General features: G+C 35.2%; 2 protein-coding genes across 5 annotated transcripts; both read right to left on the bottom strand.

Moving 5' to 3' along the window:
• Positions 1-513: 513 nt before the first annotated feature.
• On the bottom strand, positions 514-5435 carry LOC114463357 (transcription factor 7-like). Of its 4 annotated transcripts, none has more exons than XM_028446867.1 (10): positions 4665-5201; positions 3412-3649; positions 2887-2948; positions 2711-2773; positions 2429-2576; positions 2226-2333; positions 2023-2117; positions 970-1370; positions 797-879; positions 515-710 (listed from the first exon to the last, which is right to left on the bottom strand). In XM_028446867.1, the coding sequence occupies exons 1-7, from the start codon at positions 4676-4678 to the stop codon at positions 2058-2060; spliced, it is 693 nt and encodes a 230-aa protein (XP_028302668.1). In that variant the 5' UTR covers positions 4679-5201; the 3' UTR covers positions 515-710; positions 797-879; positions 970-1370; positions 2023-2057. The 4 variants fall into 4 exon arrangements, with proteins under 4 accessions (XP_028302667.1, XP_028302668.1, XP_028302669.1 ...); XM_028446868.1 differs by lacking the exon at positions 4665-5201 and adding an exon at positions 5284-5435 and having other exon boundaries at positions 516-710; XM_028446869.1 differs by lacking the exon at positions 4665-5201 and adding an exon at positions 3929-4010 and having other exon boundaries at positions 516-710.
• A 5510-nt stretch (positions 5436-10945) lies between these two features.
• On the bottom strand, positions 10946-13731 carry LOC114462982 (transcription factor 7-like 1-A). Its single transcript, XM_028446175.1, has 7 exons — positions 13724-13731; positions 12308-12545; positions 11786-11847; positions 11612-11674; positions 11333-11479; positions 11127-11235; positions 10946-11017 (listed from the first exon to the last, which is right to left on the bottom strand). The coding sequence occupies exons 1-7, from the start codon at positions 13729-13731 to the stop codon at positions 10946-10948; spliced, it is 699 nt and encodes a 232-aa protein (XP_028301976.1).
• Between the last annotated feature and the right edge of the window lie 351 nt (positions 13732-14082).

The raw sequence follows: 14082 nt of genomic DNA, 5'->3' as shown, positions 1-14082 counted from the left end.
AATCTCTCCCCTGTATCCCCCCTTATTGATGACCTTGTCTCCACATGATTGTTCTTTAATGTTCATGTCTGTGTTCAACCATCTTCAGGTACAGTGGGGGTCGATCCTCGGTCTCTGGGACCTTTATTTTGGGGGTCTCTGGCTGAAAAGGTTGAGAACCACTGCATTTAGAGTGATCAGTGTTTCCTGAGCAGATCATCGCCTTTGGACTGAGGATGTAATTAAACTGAACACGTGTCAATGTTTAACAAACTGTTCCTCTCAAACCAACTGATTGATGTCAACTTCACTGAGAGTTTGTGAGGCTCCAAAATATGAAATATAGTGTGTAATTGCTGATGTACGCTGTACAGGAGGAGATTGTTAGATCATGAATAAATAAAGAAAATTGCACACAATAGAAACCCTCTTAATCAGTTTTAATAAAATACAAAACACAAGGCAGATACAAAAAGCAATGTAACTTAATTGGACTTTTACAAAAGCATTTGCATCCTTTTGACAACTGACAGACTTTTATACTGGTTTTTAAAACAACAAGAACTCAAAGGCTTCAAGGGAAAAAAAAGATCAGGCCATGATCAGAAAATGCCACTGGGGAGCTCCCTGTTAAACATCCCCTCAAAGACGAGCTCCCTGTTCATCAGGTCCTCCTCTACGTTCTCCAGCGCCCACTGGTGGTCGGTGAGTTCAAGTGCCTCCCACTCAGCCTGAAATACAATGGAGGAAGATCATTTTATTAGAAAACTACTGCAGACATTCCAGGAGCCAAATGTAAAGACAGGAGCGAGCATACTTTGAAAGCTTTATTTGTATCTGCAGGCATGGCCATGGCAGCACCGCTCATCTGCTCCTGCATGATCCTAGACTGGTCTGCCCCTGTGGACATTTCATTAGAAAGTTCATTTGAAAGCAATTAAAAAAAAAAAAAAAACAAACTCTTAAAGGCCGACTGAAAACATCAATCACATCAATCACGTTGCCCTTATTGTTGCTGCTGCTGATGCTGTTGTTGTTGCTGATGCTGTTGTTGTTGCTGAGGTTGCTGTTGTTGTTGATGTTGCTGTTGTTGTTGCTGCTGACCTTGCTGCTGTCGTTGTTGTTGCCGTCCTTGGTGCTAGTAAAACATTTAACAAAAGCTGAGTCATCATGAACTAAGTGATTGATTACACAAAATGATTATTATTATTGATTACACTAATTCTGAAATAAAACAATAAGTAAAATAAAGTGATTATTTGAGTAAAGACACTTAATTTCTGCTGATGTTGGTGTTGACGTTGCCCTTGTTGTTGTTGTTGTTGTTGCTGATGTTGTAGTTGCTGTTGATGTTGCTTCTGATGTTGTCGTTGTCATTGTTGTCCTTGGTGCTAGTAAAATATAGAGAACAGCTGATGAGTTTTCTGATTCTACTGCAGGCTTGTTTCTAGGTGAGTCTCTATGATAGAATACAACATAAACTAAGGGTTAAAGACCATCTTAAATGGCTGATATATGCAATTCAAACAATCTATGGAGAGCACAGACACTATTTGAAGTTAAATTGATGCAAACCTTGATGCTCTTAGACAGACATTAAAACACACATCTGAGATTAAACTTGTTCTCAGAGAGTGTGTCTGTGTCTGCACATCACTTTAAGGTGCACCTCATTTTTGTTTTAAACTATTGATTCATTATTATATATAATTATTTTAACTCTTTTTAGTTCAGGGGCAAAATTAGGACCAGTTTGGTCTTTATTGGGCCAGTATAAAATACGGTGGTACCGACAATATCCAAACAATAAGTGACTGATATTATTCTTCTCTTTAAATTAGTTTGACACTTAGACTAAGACAAATAAACACACAGTTGAGATTAAACCTGTGGTTAGAGAGTGTGTCTGTGTCTGCACATCACTTTAGATACACAGTAGTCTTGTTTTATAGTAACTGATTACCTGATTTTACATTTGTGCTGAAACAAATGTAAAATCAAATGATGATGAAATGAAGTGATGTTTTGAGTAATGAGACTTACCGTTAGTTGTTAGCGATGTTTGTTATACAGTCCCATCAGCAGGAGGGTGGAGGCAGAGGTGGAGCTTTAGCGTTGGACTTTTTACTCTTTTTCCCCTAAAAACAGACACATGCAACTTCTAGTCAGCTGATAAAACACTTCCACAGTCATGGCATCATCACCTCTAAGGTTGATGTGTAAACATTTCTGCAGAGTAGACTTACGTAGTTCACTTTGTTGCTCCAGCCGGGATTATTCAGAGCATGAATTTTAGCTTTGGCTTCGGCTTCTGCTTTAAAGACGTCTCTTTGTTCTGCTGGCAATGACTTCCACTGTGGATGAACAATAACAAAGTGTCACACACACACATACTGAAGACAAAAATGTGAAGATCACGGATCATTCATTAAGGAACAAACAAACGTACGCGTTCAGAAAGAACTTTGTTTACTACGGCACTGTTCTTAATGCCGAGCTCTTCCTGTACCGTCTTCCTCTGGCTTTTGAGGAAAAGCATAAACGCGTTGGGAGGTTTCTTGATATACGTCCTCTTATCCTCCTTATGCTTTCTTTTCCTGAAAAACAAAATGCAAACAGTGAGCAGGGCAGGGAAACAGTAGCTGAGAGTAGTAGAGAGAGAGAGCAATGAGACACTCTGATCTAGAGTTTCTCAGAAAAAAGACAATTAAAACAACTCAAGGACACTCACTTTGGAACTGGGACGGGTTCCACGGCCTCTGATGTCATGGCAGCCACTACACCATCGCAATCTCTACAAAGATAAAAACATAAACACGCTGGATGAGAAATCATGTCACAAACATGTGGACCAACATCTGTGATCGATCAAGTCTGTTTGTTTGTTTGTTTGTTTGTTTTTCTTACCGTTCTCCAAAAAGGTGAAAAAAATTGTTTCCTTCAGGCATGAGGAATGGAACGCTGTCAGACTGGAGACACAAAAACATAAATATTAGACTCTGTCATGGTATCAACCATCCACCAACAAACTAAACACCAGGGTTGGTGTCAATTATAATTATAACCTGTATGGTATTTGATAATTAATTACAATTATGGTGTAGTTATAATTGTAATTGCATTTTTTAAAATATGTCACTGTCATATCTGTAATTTAGCTCAGATAATTGACTTTGCAACTGTAATTGCCATGATAATCCTATAAAAATTGTCAATCATAATTTAACGCAAACCTGGGGAACTGTGTTACAGTTCTATGTACAGTTAAACACATATGTATAGTTAACAATTATTAAAATATATAAAATAATCAAGCTTTCACATATTTTACCATTGAAAAAAATATTAAAACAGATATTTTCATTGATGGATGAACAAATGCATGCTGGGATGTTGCCCAGATTGGCTCCATGTGTTTGGGTGATGTCTTACTTGGAGTCCAGTTGGTGGTGGAGCAGGATAGTGACAAAGAGGAGGAGATGGAGGAGGAGGAGGAGGAGAAGGAGGAGGAGATGACACCATATGGTTAGAAGCCCAGAGCACCACATCTGCGATCTCTGGAAAGAGCTCCAACACATCATCAACCTCAGGAAGGAGACTGTTCAACTCCTCCTCCTGGACGAAGCTCTCGAATTCGTCCAAAAGATCCATCAGGATGGTCTTTGGTCTCCTGTGACACAAAGTAAAGAGAATAAAGAAGCTGCTGAGGCTCATGCATGAGAACCAACATTTAACACAGACCTAGACTAAACTCACACAGCAGACAAATACAGTATAAGCAGCCATGTGACTGGATATCACCTTTATTTGTATTGTCTTATCTGGATATTAAAGTTTAATTCTTGCATTATAACTAAAAAAAATAAAATAAGAACATTTTACAGGACAGTTCTCTGCATTGTTTAGTTAGTTTTTAACACTGACTCTTAGAATAGAAAGATGTGTTTACCTTTAATATCCAGCATAAAATGTATGAAAAGGGCTAGAAAGACGTAAAACATATTTAATCTAATCCTTCTCCATCATTTAATAATCACATATTATAATCCTGCTTCCTAAGACTATATGTATATATGATAACAGTATTTATACTATATATACATACACATCTGTGTTTCTATAAATACTGCGTACATGCACACATATATATATATATATTAGAGATTAGAGAAACTCTATTAATCCCCAATGGGAAACTTATTTACACACACAATCTGAATGTTAAATCTAAATGTCATGGGTGAAACTAAATATTTAGGTAATATGCAAATTCCCCTTAAGTACCACAATAAAATCTCATTTAGATTTAATATTTAACTTTAAACGTTGATTTTTTTTCTTTGATTGAAATGTTTTATTTTTTGATTGAATAATAAATACACAAATATACTACCCATAACATGGCCCAAATACGAAAAATAGATGACTTCAATAAAAATAAAAAAAATCAACTAAAAAAGTGTTCAAATGCAATTACTTGGGTCTCTGATATTTTTTGCATTTAAACACTGTTTTTTTTAATTGAAATATTTATTTTTGATTAAACTTTTTTTTTTTAATTGAAACGGGCTTTAAGTTTTTTTTATTTTTATATTAATGAAAAGTTGTTTTTTTTTTTCAATTCTTATTATTAAATAATAAAGACACAAATCTACGTTCATACACAATAAAAAAAAATCACATACGTTTTTTTAAACATGGTTTGTTGCTAAATGTTACTGTTTTATTTTAGCATGCGCCCCATATTCTGTAGCACCGTTTCTAGCCCCACATCCTCCACCACCGAGAGTGGTCGACTGTCCACTACAAGCATTTATCCAGTGACTTTGTTCATTAGTCAGTGATGGACGTATTCATTTAGGCTCTGAACCCTGTCATGTTGTCGAGTGTGGATTGGAGACACGGCAACCTCGGAGCATGTAGCTACCACTGTCCGAGTGTCCATGCTAGCTATATGCTACATGTTTAGCATTGAGGTGCTAGCAGCTAGCTGTATGCTACATGTTTAGCATTGAGGTGCTAGCAGCCATATAACGTCTATGCTAGCAGCTAGCTGTATGCTACATGTTTAGCACTGAGGTGCTAACGGGAGCTGAAAAGCAAAGTAAACTATTTCTTGCACAATGTGCAAACAACTGTGCTTTTGTTTTCCCTCCAGTGTTTTAATTAAAACAAAAATTAACGCAAACGTCTCATCTGGGTCTCCCTGTGTGTGCATCAGTATTATGGGTATATCGGGAACTTGTGCAATAACTAAGGTTCCGGGCTGCTTGTAGTGCAAAAAAAAAAAAAAAAAAAACTTACTTTGTTTCTTGAGAACAAGGTAGTAATATGAGAATGTCTGGATGATGATGATCAGAAAAGGTCGCTGGTGATTTTTGAGAGTGTTTTCCTTGTTGTAGACGGAGAAAAACATCCGCCACAAATTATTCTGTCTTGGAGACTGTTGGAAAACTGTTTGTTTTCTTTCTAACCGCTTATATAGGGTGAGAGACGTCACGGTTGCCATGGAAAACGTGTATTTAAAAAATGCTTTTTTTTTTTTAAAGCAACGTATTTGTTTTTGTCTAAAGTGGATGAAGCAGTGGTTCCCAACCTTTATTGGGTTGTAACCCCATTTTGAAATCATACATTTCTGATGACCTTAAATACATATTTTCCCCCTAGAATTAGATTTTGATAATGTTTGTTTTACTGCTTTAAAAATACAGAGTAGGCCAGAATTAGTGCTCAAAGAGACACGTGACAAAATGTGACATTTTTATACTGCATTTTATTTGAACTAGATTTATATTTGAGAAAGTGAAAGTATTGAAAGCAGTTATTTAAGATTGTGTGTGTTTTTTAATTTGAGAAAGAAGAATAATTTAAACATTTTAAAACTATATTTTTTATTCTTTATTATTATCAAACACTATACATTTTAGGAAATCCCAAGGTAAAAAAAAAACAAAAAAAAAAACTCTGCCCTACCCATAATATGGCATAAGATTACTTCAATCAAAATTATTATTTTCAAATTAAATAAATTAAATAGCTTGATTGTTGTAAATAACTGTATCATATTTGTCCATTTGTATTATTTTTTGTAAATATCTGTATATTATTATTATTATTATTATTATTATTATTGATATTATTATTATAAATCTTACTTTTTTCATGAATATAATGTGTGTGTATCCGATCCTTATTTTCAACAGTCTTTTACTTAATTATACACTTATTTCACGTTTATTCTTTCTTTTGTCTTTGTGAAACGTTTTATTCTTTTATTTGTGATTTTTTTTTTCTTAACTGGCTGTAACAAAAGCAATTTACCCCTGGGATTAATAATAGAATTCTGATTCTGATTCTGAAATAAAATTTCAATTTAATAAACATTTTCAATCAAAGAAAAAAATTTCAAATGCAGATTTTTGGGGTGTCAAATATTTATTTCCATTTTAACACTTTTTTTCTTTATTAATATACTTTTTTATTGAAGGAACATTCTTTTAAGATGGAGCATTGAAGTCAGTGAAAAAAAAAAAAATCTTTTTTTTTTTTTAAATCCGTTTTCCGAATTAATATATTTTTTTTAAAATCCGTTTTCCAAATAAATGAAAAAAAAATAATCTGTTTTCCGAATTAATATTTTTTTAAATCTGTTTTCCGAATTAATTTATTTTTTTTTATCTGTTTTCCGAATTAATTTTTTTAAAATCTGTTTTCCGAATTAATGATTTTTTTTATTCGGTCGCATCAGTATATTGCTCACAACCTTAAGAGCCACTGTGCAGTATATACTTTGATTTACTTGGTTGTCATTCATGTGAAATTGATTGACAATGTTTTGAAATTCCTGTGAAATTGATTCAGTGCAGTAAATAAATTCTGAATTTCTTCAGTAACACAGATATTGTGATGTATCGTGGATGAAATTTCATGTCATGCAGATGTATTTTTTCCCCTATTTAGCAAAGCCTAACCAAAATTGTTATAAACTCTTGTTGTTTTTTCATATATAAGTTGTTTCGTTTTTTATAAATGCTTTAATGGAGCTAAACCATCAATCCCTCAAGCTTTACCAGCTGTGAGAAAGTGGAGGAAAAAAGGTTGATTGCTCAGTTTTTCTTAGCCTGGACTGTCCTGGGCTCTACGCTGTAATCTTAAAGGACACTTTACAACATTGCACGGATTTGATCACTCTACAGTATTTCATGCACAGTTCCTGTTCGATTCATTTGTTACTTCTTGTATTAATTTCAAATTCTTCGTTTTTAACTGTTTGAAAGCCGCTACAAGTTTGCTTTTATCCAAATGCAATCCACCATTTAAACACATGCACTCATCTCCCCCCCATTGATCCCTGGATTGAATAATAAAGACACAAATCTACCTCCATACACCAGAGGTTGACCTGTAGAGACAAGAAAACTAATTTAACACTGCACAGGAAAAGTCAACTCACTTTTTAAACTCAAATATTGCTTTTCATTTTAATGATGAAGTTGTCATTTAAATGTTGATTATCTGTCAAAAGACATTTTACTACTTTTTTAATCTCCATAAAATAAGTTCCAATATTCTCATATACAGTAGCCTCATTGTCAGAGACATTTGTCTAAAGTTAAAGGACGTCTGCACTCCCCTTTCTTTGCTTCTGCTTCAATAACTCCTGTGAGATGTATCATGGGTAGAAAGAACATTTAAAGATCAGGCACTGACGTTGGATGAAAATGACTTGCTCTTCTCACGTATGGGACAGGAGAAGGAAAACCTGCTAAAACAAGCAGCTTTCTTTTATCTCTAAACCAGGGATGAGTGGAGAGGTTCATGTCTGATTTATTATAAGATTATATAGGACATATATGATTATTACATTTATTTATTTTTTTACATTTAACAGGGTTTTTAGGGGCTGAAAAAAAAATACATCATGTATGATCTTACCTTTATTTGTGAATAAAAACTAGGCATGTCCCGATACAACTTTTTCACTTCCAATACGATACCGATGTTTAGCAGCCTTGAGTATTGGTCGATACGATAATGATCCAATGCGATATCAGCACGAATCATACATACTTTTATGACTTATTTTGTAGTGTGGAATGTTAGAAAAGACTTGATCAAGTAATGTTACTCAAACAGAGAACAATAGTCAGCAACAGTAGGTATGAGAAAAACTGACCCATTTATTAATAACTAATTGGTGACATACATTTTAACCATCAACATAATATCTACAGTATTCTACAATTGAATAATTAAATATAATATATATCAGAGATTTTAGATGCAGTCCGATAAAATCCGATATTCATTTCTGGCTGATATCGGACCAAGATCCGATATCAATATCAGATCGGGACATCCCTAATAAAAACCATGTGCCTATCTCGTTTATATCAGTGTACTGTTACAGACTTGTCGGTGCAACACTCCTGCTCTCTGTGTGGCAGAACAGCACGCAACAATGTGAACCTGTTCACTCTTTAATTAATAATAATCAGGTAAACGTTATTTTTTATGATTATATTTGGCCATATCAATAAAGTTATGTATACATTTCCAGAATGGCCAATCCTATGGAAGCCCATTTCTGCAAGTTAAAAAAAAAAGAAGCTAGGAATAGTAAAATAATGATTAAAAAAAATCTGAAGTCATAATTTTCAGATTCTATCTTCATAATTAGGACTTAGAGAATGATACCTATTATTACTACCTCATATTTATGACCCATTTTATTTCTGATTAAAACAAGGATTTACATCTTTAAGATGACTATAAATTATGGTGTAAATAATACACTTCCTGGATAACAGTGGATATTATTCAGATATAAATGTGGTTATTATAGATTCATAGAACAATGGACCATCATTTTGCTGACTTTATGGATGGGCCCCAAAAATCTCTCCCCTGTATCCCCCCTTTTTGTTGACCTTGTCTCCACATGACTGTTCTTTAATGTTCATGTCTGTGTTCAACCATCTTCAGGTACAGTGGGGGTCGATCCTCGGTCTCTGGGACCTTTATTTTGGGGGTCTCTGGCTGAAAAGGTTGAGAACCACTGCATTTAGAGTGATCAGTGTTTCCTGAGCAGATCATCGCCTTGGACTGAGGATGTAATTAAACTGAACACGTGTCAATGTTTAACAAACTGTTCCTCTCAAACCAACTGATTGATGTCAACTTCACTGAGAGTTTTTGAGGCTCCAAAATATGAAATATAGTGTGTAATTGCTGATGTACGCTGTACAGGAGGAGATTGTTAGATCATGAATAAATAAAGAAAACTGCACACAATAGAAACCCTCTTCATCAGTTTTAATAAAATACAAAACACAAGGCAGATACAAAAAGCAATGTAACTTAATTGGACTTTTACAAAAGCATTTGCATCCTTTTGACAACTGACAGACTTTTATACTGGTTTTTAAAACAACAAGAACTCAAAGGCTTCAAGGGAAAAAAAGATCAGGCCATGATCAGAAAATGCCACTGGGGAGCTCCCTGTTAAACATCTCCTCAAAGATCGAGCTCCCTGTTCATCAGGTCATCCTCTACAGTTCTCCAGTGCCCACTGGTGGTCGGTGAGTTCAAGTGCCTCCCACTCAGCCTGAAATACAATGGAGGAAGATCATTTTATTAGAAAACTACTGCAGACATTCCAGGAGCCAAATGTAGAGACAGGAGCGAGCATACTTTGAAAGCTTTATTGTATCTGCAGGCATGGCCATGGCAGCACCGCTCATCTGCTCCTGCATGATCCTAGACTGGTCTGCCCCTGTGGACATTTCATTAGAAAGTTCATTTGAAAGCAATTAAAAAAGAAAAAAAAAACAAACTCTTAAAGGCCGACTGAAAACATCAATCACATCAATCACGTTGCCCTTATTGTTGCTGCTGCTGATGCTGTTGTTGTTGCTGATGCTGTTATTGTTGCTGAGGTTGCTGTTGTTGTTGATGTTGCTGTTGTTGTTGCTGCTGACCTTGCTGCTGTTGTTGTCGTTGCTGTCCTTGGTGCTAGTAAACATTTAACAAAAGCTGAGTCATCATGAACTAAGTGATTGAATTACACAAAATGATTATTATTATTGATTACACTAATTCTGAATAAAACAATAAGTAAAATAAAGTGATTATTTGAGTAAAGACACTTAATTTCTGCTGATGTTGGTGTTGACGTTGCCCTTGTGTTGTTTGTTGTTGTTGTTGCTGATGTGTAGTTGCTGTTGATGTTGCTTCTGATGTTGTCGTTGGTCATTGTGTGTCCTTGGTGCTAGTAAATATAGAGAACAGCTGATGAGTTTTCTGATTCTACTGCAGGCTTGTTTCTAGGTGAGTCTCTATGATAGAAATACAACATAAACTAAAGGTTAAAGACCATGCTTAAATGGCTGATATATGCAATTCAACAATCTATGGAGAGCCAGACACTATTTGAAGTTAAATTGATGCAAACCCTTGATGCTCTTAGGACAGACATTAAAAACACACATCTGAGAATTAAACTGTTCTCAAGAGAGTGTGTCTGTGAGTCTGCACATCACTTTACGGTTGCACCTCATTTTTGTTTGTTTTAAGACTATTGATTCATTATTATATATAATTATTTTAACTCTTTTAGTTCAGGGGCAAAATTAGGACCAGTTTGGTCTTATTGGGGCCAGTATAAAATTACGGTGGTACCGACAATATCCAAACAATAAGTGACTGATATTATTCTTCTCTTTAAATTAGTTTTGACCACTTCTAGACTAAGACAAATAAACACAACAGTTGAGATTTAAACCTGTGGTTTAGAGAGTGTTGTCTGTGTCTGCCACATCACTTTAGATACACAGTAGTCTTGTTTTATAGTAACTGATTACCTGATTTTACATTTGTGCTGAAACAATTGTAAAATCAAATGATGATGACATGAAGTGATTGTTGTTGAGTAATGAGACTTAACCGTTAGTTGTTAGCGATGTTGTTATACAGTCCCATCAGCAGGGGGTGGAGGCAGAGGTGGAGCTTTAGCGTTGGACTTTTTACTCTTTTTCCCCTAAAAACAGACACATGCAACTTCTAGTCAGCTGATAAAACACTTCCACAGTCATGGCATCATCACCTCTAAGGTTGGATGTGTAAACATTTCTGCAGAGTAGACTTACGTAGTTCACTTTGTTGCTCCAGCCGGGATTATTCAGAGCATGAATTTTAGCTTTGGCTTCGGGCTTCTGCTTTAAAGACGTCTCTTTGTTCTGCTGGCAATGACTTCCACTGTGGTATGAACAATAACAAAGTGTCCACACACACATACTGAAGAACAAAAATGTGAAGATTCACGGATCATTCATTAAGGAACAAACAAACGTACGCGTTCAGAAAGAACTTGTTTACTACGGCACTGTTCTTAATGCCGAGCTCTTCCTGTACCGTCTTCCTCTGGCTTTTGAGGAAAAGCATAAACGCGTTGGGAGGTTTCTTGATATACGTCCTCTTATCCTCCTCATGCTTTCTTTTCCTGAAAAAAAAATGCAAACAGTGAGCAGGGCAGGGAAACAGTAGCTGAGAGTAGTAGAGAGAGAGAGCATGAGACACTCTGATCTAGAGTTTCTCAGAAAAAAGACAATTAAAACAACTCAAGGACACTCACTTTGGAACTGGGACGGGTTCCACGGCCTCTGATGTCATGGCAGCCACTACACCATCGCAATCTCTACAAAGATAAAAACATAAACACGCTGGATGAGAAATCATGTCACAAACATGTGGACCAACATCTGTGATCGATCAAGTCTGTTTGTTTGTTTGTTGTTTGTTTTCTTACCGTTCTCCAAAAAGGTGAAAAAAATTGTTTCCTTCAGGCATGAGGAATGGAACGCTGTCAGACTGGAGACACAAAAACATAAATATTAGACTCTGTCATGGTATCAACCATCCACCAACAAACTAAACACCAGGGTTGGTGTCAATTATAATTATAACCTGTATGGTATTTGATAATTAATTACAATTATGGTGTAGTTATAATTGTAATTGCATTTTTTAAATATGTCACTGTCATATCTGTAATTTAGCTCAGATAATTGACTTTGCAACTGTAATTGCCATGATAATCCTATAAAAATTGTCATCATAATTTAACGCAAACCTGGGGAACGTGTTACAGTTCTATGTACAGTTAAACACATATGTATAGTTAACAATTATTAAAATATATAAAATAATCAAGCTTTCACATATTTTACCATTGAAAAAAATATTAAAACAGATATTTTCATTGATGGATGAACAAATGCATGCTGGGATGTTGCCCAGATTGGCTCCATGTGTTTGGGTGATGTCTTACTTGGAGTCCAGTTGGTGGTGGAGCAGGATAGTGACAAAGAGGAGGAGATGGAGGAGGAGGAGGAGGAGAAGGAGGAGGAGATGACACCATATGGTTAGAAGCCCAGAGCACCACATCTGCGATCTCTGGAAAGAGCTCCACAACATCATCAACCTCAGGAAGGAGACTGTTCAACTCCTCCTCCTGGACGAAGCTATCGAATTCGTCCAAAAGATCCATCAGGATGGTCTTTGGTCTCCTGTGACACAAAGTAAAGAGAATAAAGAAAGCTGCTGAGGCTCATGCATGAGAACCAACATTTAACACAGACCTGACTAAACTCACACAGCAGACAAATACAGTATAAGCAGCCATGTGACTGGATATCACCTTTTTTGTATTGTCTTATCTGGATATTAAAGTTTAATTCTTGCATTATAACTAAAAAATAAAAAATAAGAAACATTTTACAGGACATTCTCTGCATGTTTAGTTAGTTTTAACACTGACTCTTAGAATGGAAAGATGTGTTTACCTTAATATCCAGCATAAAATGTATGAAAAGGGCTAGAAAGAGTAAAAACATATTAATCTAATCCTTCTCCATCATTTAATAATCACATATTATAATCCTGCTTCCTAAGACTATATGTATATATGATAACAGTATTTATACTATATATACATACACATCTGTGTTATATAAATACTGCGTACATGCACACATATATATATTAGAGATTAGAGAAACTCTATTAATCCCCAATGGGAAACTTATTTACACACACAATCTGAATGTTAAATCTAAATGTCATGGGTGAAACAAATATTTAGGTAATATGCAAATTCCCCTAAGTACCACAATAAAATCTCATTTAGATTTAATATTTAACTTTAAACGTTGATTTTTTTTCTTTGATTGAAATGTTTATTTTTTGATTGAATAATAAATACACAAATATACTACCCTAACATGGCCCAAATACGAAAAATAGATGACTTCAATAAAAATAAAAAAATCAACTAAAAAGTGTTCAAATGCAATTACTTGGGTCTCTGATATTTTTTGCATTTAAACACTGTTTTTTTAATTGAAATATTTATTTTTGATTAAACTTTTTTTTTTTAATTGAAACGGGCTTTAAGTTTTTTTTTTTTTATTTAATGAAAAGTTGTTTTTTTTTCAATTCTTATTATTAAATAATAAAGACACAAATCTACGTTCATACACAATAAAAAAAAAATCACATACGTTTTTTTAAACATGGTTTGTTGCTAAATGTTACTGTTTTATTTTAGCATGCGCCCCATATTCTGTAGCACCGTTTCTAGCCCCACATCCTCCACCACCGAGAGTGGTCGACTGTCCACTACAAGCATTTATCCAGTGACTTTGTTCATTAGTCAGTGATGGACGTATTCATTTAGGCTCTGAACCCTGTCATGTTGTCGAGTGTGGATTGGAGACACGGCAACCTCGGAGCATGTAGCTACCACTGTCCGAGTGTCCATGCTAGCTATATGCTACATGTTTAGCATTGAGGTGCTAGCAGCTAGCTGTATGCTACATGTTTAGCATTGAGGTGCTAGCAGCCATAAACGTCTATGCTAGCAGCTAGCTGTATGCTACATGTTTAGCACTGAGGTGCTAACGGGAGCTGAAAAGCAAAGTAAACTATTTCTTGCACAATGTGCAAACAACTGTGCTTTTGTTTTCCCTCCAGTGTTTTAATTAAAAACAAAAATTAACGCAAACGTCTCATCTGGGTCTCCCTGTGTGTGCATCAGTATTATGG

Source organism: Gouania willdenowi, chromosome 5 (genome assembly GCF_900634775.1).
Source record: "Gouania willdenowi chromosome 5, fGouWil2.1, whole genome shotgun sequence".
In the NCBI taxonomy this organism is placed as follows: domain Eukaryota; kingdom Metazoa; phylum Chordata; class Actinopteri; order Blenniiformes; family Gobiesocidae; genus Gouania; species Gouania willdenowi.
Note: the sequence above shows the minus strand (reverse complement) of the source record. Positions and strands in the feature narration are given on the sequence as shown.